Genomic DNA, 7,686 nt, shown 5'->3' on the forward strand with positions numbered 1-7,686 from the left:
TGCTGATGCAGACTCTGGGGCATGGTTCTGACTCTAGAAATGCTTAATAAATAGAGGTAGCTGCTCTTACAGAGATTAACAGCCATGTTTGAAGTTCCTATTTTGCTTTCTCTTTTTCTTTTACTCTTCCAGTCTGTAATAGCTTTTTCTGGTGTCTTTTTTAACACATTACTACAGCAGCCACAGCCAGTTTTTTCTTTTCTTACCTAAAGTTAACCTAGCATTTTGTTTCTGAGTTCAAGTACAAGGTATAAGTTTTACCTTAACCTTTTCTGCTTCCACTCCGGTCACATACTAATTGCAGTTAATTATTCTGTCATTAAAAAATGCTTTGTCCTCACCCTTGAAAGTGCAGAGCCCATTTCCATGTGCCCAGTCTGTTAGGAATGGCTCCAGCTGTACAAGAAGACAGCATTTTTGTTACTACTTTTTTATTCTGTCTCAAACCATATCACAAAGGCCAGCTGCTTGTTTAGACTCGCGTCTTTATCTCCAGGTGGCTCTTTTTGACCTGGTTGGCTTGAAGCACAAATGATAAATCTAATCTGGCTTCGCTGGCTGAGTAAGTATCTCTTCACACTGGTTTCTCAGAAAAAAAAGCCAAAATTTCAGTGCAGAAGAAAAGGAGGAAAATTTTCTCTAACAGTATCTCAGCATTTGGTGACATCTGGGGAGAAAGGAGCATTCGAGAGGCAACATCCCTCTGCATATCAGGTCTTCATGGGACAATTTTCCATGATCTGACACTTTATGTGTTACTTAAACCACTTGTCTGAGGAGCCCAACATTCAGTTAAGCTGGGTTTGTACCCAGAGGAGCAAGGACTACTTCCTTCCACATGCCTAAGTCCCATCCTGAGAGGGATTGTCTCTTTCTCCACTGTCTGTATTGGAAGCATAAATAATGGATCCAGTAACTGGACGGGGCTTGGAGCAGCCTGGTCCAGTGCAAGGTGTTCCTGTCCATGACAGGGGGTTGGACTGAGATGAACTTAAAGGCCTCTTCCAACCCAAACCATTCCAGGATTCTGTGATAATTGGCCAAGACTGGGTGTGAGTCTTTCAGGGGAGGTGCCTCCCCCCTTGCATGGACTCTGGCACCTGGATTTGCCTTTGGGTGCACATTATATCCTCCCTCCCACCCAGAATCAGGAGCGAGGATCCCTCTGCCTCTCCAGCTGGAGCCATGGTAGGTTTGCAGGTAGTGAATGTCCAGAAAAGTGCAACACGCTGGCACAGCTTTCCCGTGTTTCTCCTGTTTTCCCAGGAGGGTTCAGTGAGCCACAGAGGTCAGTTTGATGAGAAGGGGATGGCCAGCAGTCCAGGCTGCTGCAGTTTGTGATTGAGTCAGTCCATCCCGACTCTGCTATCCCATATAACTGTGTCATTCAGCTCATTTTATAACCTGACCAAAAACCCCATCCTGAAGCTGGTGGAGAGATGTTGTAGCTACTGCTTCAGAATGAGAGGCTCTTCCAGAAATCCTCTGCACTGTTGTTTAATCACACTATTCTCATTCTCATCTCCAAATCATTCATGACAATCCTGCTCTTCCTGACAGTTCTCTTAGTTTTAGTTCTCCTTTCACTGGGTGTTCTCTTTCTCCAGTCCTATTACCTCATATTATTTGTTTCATTAGGTTCTGTCTGAGCCCTACTAAGTGTAACAAACATTATTATTTATATAGAAACAAATCATTGATTCAGAATCAGAAGAAAGAAACCCAGTGTGGCTTTCTCCTCACCTTACTGTAAAAATCTGCAGCTGTTTGTCTTAAACCACAGAATCACAGCATCAATTAGGTTGTTAAGGACCTCTGAGATCACTGAGTCCAAGCTATGACCTAAAACCACCATGTCAACCCTGGCAGTAGCACAGATCACAGATAGTCGAGAAAACACCCAAAGAAAAGAATCCTCTGGTCTGATTTGTCCAATCTCTGCCTTCTAGAAGGGCTCTGATAAAAAAGTCACACTTCCAGGTTCAGGCTTCACCAGAAAAGGCACCAAAGAGGCAACTGCAAAACTCTTTTCCAGGCTGGTACTCACAAACCTGTGGTGGAGTGTTGTGCTAGTTTGAAAACAAACCAGTGGGAGGCACCAAGTCAGAATAACAATTTAATGGGAATTAGAGAAAAGGAAAAGAAAGTAAAAGAAAACACTGACAGAGTCAAGATAGAACCTGAGTCCCTGTTAGGCAGGGTGGTGGTAGCAGTCCTCTGAAGTGGTGATCCTGTAGTAGAAGGGGTCTGCTCTTCCTCAGAAAGTCCAGTGGTGGCTGTGTAGCTCCTGTCCTCTGGAAATCCAGTGGAAAGAGTGTCTCTGGTGTTCAGAGTCCCAGATTATATCCACGATGGGATGCTTGGTTCCTCCCTCTGGGTGGAGTATCTCACAATGGGGTAATGAGTCATGAGGCCAAGTGTTGATTAGGCTCGTTAACAGAAGATGGTCCGGAGGGAGTTATCTGGGAGTCATTAACAGAAGATAGTCCGGAGGGAGTTATCTCTGAGTCATGGGGCAGGACAATGATGGGCCATGAACAGCGAGATAGTCTGGGGGGAGGAGGCAAGGAAACACTGCCTCACCTGATTTCCACAGCTCATGAGGATGGTAATAGAATACACCTCAACCCAGGACAAGTGTATTTCATGGGCAACGCTGTGATGAAAAGGGATTGTCTGGTGCCAGACCACAGTTTCTCAGTAGCAGTTCTACAGCCCAGGGGTCTGTCCAAGTCCCTGAAAGCCCACCCAGAAATGGGAAGATTGAAACCAGCCAAGAGAAGGAGCGCAGTTTCCCCCTTTCTGTGTCCTCCTTGTGAACTCTTGTATGTTTTAACCATCAGGCCTTCATCCTGTTCAGCTGGGGCACCTCAAACTGACAGGGTGTGGTTTGGGTTGGAAACATCTGCACTCCTGGAACTCTTAGACTCATCTGAGCACCCTTAGCACTTTGGAGCTGGTCTGAAGTGTGTGTGTTCCTTGTATTTTGAGTAGACCGCACAGAGCCCCTGCAGACATCCCCAAACTTGCAAAGAAACGAAGAAAAGCAGTGACTGTTCATTTCTGGGCAATTCTTTTTTTTTCGACTCCACCTTCCCTGCAGCACCAGTGGTGGTGACAGACACACCCAGGGTGGCTTTGATTGACCTCACCCACGTGCTGGTAGCTGAGAACCTGTGCCAACGTGGGCTTCACAGGCTCTGCAAGCTCCTCCCAAGCCATGTGCAGTTGCCATGGCAGCTGATCCCTTTGAGGTCTTCTCCACAACCTCATCACTGCTGATAATACCCAAAGTTCTCCTTGTCTGTGGTAAAATTGGGCTAAGAGCAATCCTCTTTACTTTTGAGGGATGAAGTACAATAATGTACTTTCTGAAGTACAAAATAGGTACATTAAAGACTAAAAAATACTCAGGGTTAGATACCAGTATTGTCTGAACTTAGCTACATTTATAATCCAGACATGTAAAATAGAGCTGGTTGTCTCGACTCATTTTATAACCAATTAAAGGAAATAGGTATTTTTCATCTGACCACAAATGTCTGGCCTGTTTTGGACACGTGCTTTAGAAGGAGATGAATCAGCCCCTTTGAGCACACTGACTGGTCCCCTCTTGGTCAGGAAGAGATCTATGGGTCAGTAGTTGAGGTGCAATGTCTATATTACATTATTTATAGCCTCACCTTCTAAAAAATGTGCTTTTGGCAAAGGAGGCCCTGGCTTGATACGGAAGTTTTACGTAACAAAGCTTCTTTCACAGTTCACCAGATTTCAGGTTGGCAGCAGAACATCAGCATCCTTTCCAAATGTCATGAATACATCAGGCTTTTGACTCTCCAGGAAGCTGGGCCCAGATTCATCTCACCTAATTTTGTAGGCTTATTTATCTCCCTGGGGTCTGAATTGCTTTTCTTTCTACAGAAAGCAGAGATCAACAAGAATATCCAGAAATTGGTCCAAATGCTTCATCCAAGATTCTGACTTTGAGTCTTCTCTGCCAGGGATTTGGCAGGAATTGTTTATGGTCTATATTAGGAGTATCTCAAGCCTTCCCTCCCTCTGCCTTTGAGGTTTAGGGTTCCTTTCTCCTGTTTTTCTCTTGCTTATGTACGGATATATTTGAGCCAGAGTTCCTGGGCTCTCTCTGTACTCCATGGAAAAAAAAAAAAATTACACTTAAATTCAAGGTTCATCTGACCTATTTGTCAGCACCTGCTTGAGGATGACCTTCTGTTGGCGTGGAGCAGCTTCCACTGCCCTCACCAGGAGCTCACAAGGGCTGGGTCATGTGTGCCTGTGTTGCAGAACCAGTGCTTGGTTACACCACCAGTGCTTCTTCACACACAAGGGCAGCAGGGGCAGCTGTACCCCTGGGATGGGGCTCTCTAAGAATTCCATCGGGTCTTGGACAGACCTTGGATGCACCATCCATCAGGTCCACCCATCCTGAGGGCGTGGTTCAGTTGCGTATGTTTAGGCCTGTTTGAAATGCTCTGGGGTATTTAAGATAGCAGATATGAGACACGAGATGTGTAAAAGTCATGTTTTTTCCCAGAGTCAAGTACCCAAGAGAACAGCAATGAATTAGAAGCTCCTCTTCAGGCCTGTGAATCAACCCTGTTTCAGTGCCTTGACAATATGATGACTCCTCTCAGCACTGTCCAGCACCCCCTTACAGAGGACACCTGAAATTCTCCCCTCACGTTCTCTGCTCTGTTTTTTCCCCAGGTCCGTTCTGCCGCCAGGAAGAGGTGGCACCGCTGGCAGGACCACCACTCGCTGCGGGTGCGCGTGGCACGGGCCATGTCCATCCCCACGTCCCCCACACGGATCAGCTTCCACAGCATCAAGCAGACGGCGGCCGTGTGACCGCCCCGCACGGACACCGCCCACCACCACGCCGTGGCCTTCTGAGTTCTTCTGTCTTCACTCACACCCAAAGCCCCTCTCTGCAAACTTCCCTCCTTTGTCCTCACTGATCTCTTTCCAGTGAGGGGCCCATCCTGTTCCGGCGGACTCTCATCTCCCACATCTGTGATGCTGCTTTGAGGCAACCAGGAAAAAGCCTCTTGGAGCTGGTGGTGGTGAAACAGATTCAAAGAAGGAGCAGGTTCAACCCTGACTGCATCCTGTGGAAGTTCACAACACAAAGTCTAAAACAGCACACTGGCAGGAATAATCAATTTTTTTCTCCTTTCTTTCTTTTTTTTTTTTGTGTTTTTTTGGGGGTTTTTTCCCCCCTTCGTATTGTGGTGAACAAAGACTATTTTTAACACGCTGCCCATCTCACCCTGTACATTGATTCCCAATGATTTCAGCAGTTTGGTGTATAATAGCCCACCCCTTTCTTGTTTCCTTTGTAAAAAGTTTCTTCTCTTCAAAACTGTCATTTGAGAACTCGTGGCAGCAAGAAAAAGAGCATCTGAAAGGTGGTGTTAAAAGCCCAAATTTATCTGCCTTCCCCATTTCTCCCTTGGACAGACTGGGAATTGTCAGGGCATCGCTGGACTGTTCCATCCACACAGGGCACTTAGCCTGGCAAGCACCATGCCCCTGCTCTTACACAGATTTCCAAAGGACAGGAGTAGCTCTAAGTCGCTCTACAGAATACCCTCATTCCTCTTAGCCCCATGCTTCCAGCACAATGTAAGTGGAAAGCCTTTGGAAAGTGGGTTTTTTTCAGCTCAGAGGATCGGGGTGGGGAAGGACAACTTTGCTGGGTTTAAAAAAACACAAAAGGGAAGCACTGTAAAAGTAGCAGTGATGAGAAGAGGATGTTTGTGTTCTGAGGATAACGCTACGTGCTGCACAAAAGGTATCCACTGAGCATTTTGAACTAGAGCAGTTGTATCTACCAGGCTTTTTATGTGATGTTCAAAAATACTGTATATTTTCAATAATAAACACTACTCTGGGTTGGTTTCAATAAAACCAGGCATCATTTATTTTACTCTGGAAAGGAAGAGGACACCTGTCTTGAGAGTGGTTTTGTAGCTGAGATCAGGGAAGGAAATCCTGTTTGATAATGAGCCAAGAAGAAGAAGAACAACCTCGTGATAAAATCCTAACAAGGGGGCATTTAAATGCAAGAATTGCCTCCCTTCTCAGCTCATGGTCTTACACTGGATCCCTGTCCCTCTGCACTCGCTCCACTGGGCTTCGCCACAGCAGGATGAAAAAAGTTGTGTAATATATTCTCCATCACCTGTATCTCAACAGAGCTGGAGTAATTTCTCTTTCCACTTTTATCAAGCTTATCCTAAATTTTCTTCAGATGTTTTATAGGACTTCTCAGCACAAGCTCGATTTAAACCTCCAGATTTATGTTGCTCTAGTTTTCAGGGGCTGGAAAATCTCTTGGAAGACGCTGTTACAAATCCCCTGCTTGTGGAGGCATCCTGTCCTAACAGCTCAGTCATATTCAGCTTTGAGCTTGCTGGCAATGAACAGCAAATTTAAATAAATGACATTTTGTAACTTTTCCCTCTCTAACTCATTTGGATTCATGTGCCTCAAAGAGATAACAGAGGGAGGAGGGAGATTTGAGTGCCTGACGAGTGAGGACCAGGTCAGTGCTTTTACTCATCACAGTAGCAAGGCACAGCCCCTGGCATCTTGTGTTTGAAGGGAGGGATACATCTACAGGTTAGAAATCTGTCCAGTGAGTATCTCTGTGTTTGCTCTGGCTCGAGGCCATGCTGGGATGAAAAAGGGATTTGCAGTGCAGCAGGTACTGTCAGAATTGCAGGTTGTTGTAGCTGCCAGGAGCACAGCAGATGTCCAGACACTGAGCAGGTCTGAGTAGAGGAGAAATGTGGCAGCTGAAGCAGTGAACTAATGGTTAACTCTGAGGTCCTTTAGAGCTCAGAGTTTCCCTCAGTGAGCCACTGGAATACATCAGAGCCAGGGCACTGAATTTGTGCCACTGTTTTTGGGCTATTGTTGCAATGCCCTGTTTTCACTTACAATAAATACTCACTGGACATTTAAGACCAATAAATAGGTGAAGACCCTGAAATTTGGTGTCTGTCTCAGTAGGTCAGGTGGCTGATCTCTCACTGCACCTGGTACCTGCCCAAGGAAATTGTGCAGCTTGAAGAAAATAAAAAACCTTTTCAACTCTGCAAGTTCTCATGCATAGGACTTTAGAGGAAGTTCACAATTCACTTGCCTGACAGTAGTGGTGCTGCTCCTGTCTCTGCTGTCCTGTCTGGTCCCACAGGTGGAGAGCTGACATCTGTCCCCAACAGCATTTGGCACATCCAAGCTGGGGTGACAAAATGTTCACCTTTCCTGGAAACACCAGCCAAAGTAGCTGCTGATGCCATCCCAAGGCATGGGGCTGCTCAGAAATTGATTCATTTCAGTTTAGCTCTTTAGAAACCCTTCCAGGAGAAAAATACCTGGGAGCAAAACAGATCAGGAAGAACTTCCATTTCCCCTGGGTAGCCCTTGACAAAAATGCTGGAAGAACTGGAGATGAGCCACACACACGTCAAGAAAACAAACATTTCTGAATTTGCACTGAGTGATGTTGATCCTGTCTTTTAACAGTGAGTTAATGATTTGATGATTATCCAGGATACCTGTGAGCAGAGCTACTGAGATGTTCCCCAGATGTCTTGGGCAGCAAAGGGGAGCCCCTTGGCCGTGTGTGCCCTGTCCTGAAGGGGAGGACTTGGCTGA

At 45.9% G+C, this 7,686-nt stretch overlaps 1 protein-coding gene across 2 annotated transcripts in view; it reads left to right on the plus strand.

Annotated features, from left to right (window-relative positions):
- Window positions 1-6,409, plus strand: part of CRHR2 (corticotropin releasing hormone receptor 2) — a 108,367-nt gene extending 101,958 nt beyond the window's left edge. For both annotated transcript variants that reach the window (XM_069006300.1, XM_069006301.1), the window contains one exon: window positions 4,729-6,409. In XM_069006300.1, coding sequence (XP_068862401.1) covers window positions 4,729-4,869 — 141 coding nt within the window. In that variant the 3' untranslated portion in view covers window positions 4,870-6,409. The remainder of the gene's footprint in view (window positions 1-4,728) is intronic.
- Window positions 6,410-7,686: the final 1,277 nt, after the last annotated feature.

This window comes from Aphelocoma coerulescens, chromosome 2, assembly GCF_041296385.1.
Source record: "Aphelocoma coerulescens isolate FSJ_1873_10779 chromosome 2, UR_Acoe_1.0, whole genome shotgun sequence".
NCBI lineage: Eukaryota > Metazoa > Chordata > Aves > Passeriformes > Corvidae > Aphelocoma > Aphelocoma coerulescens.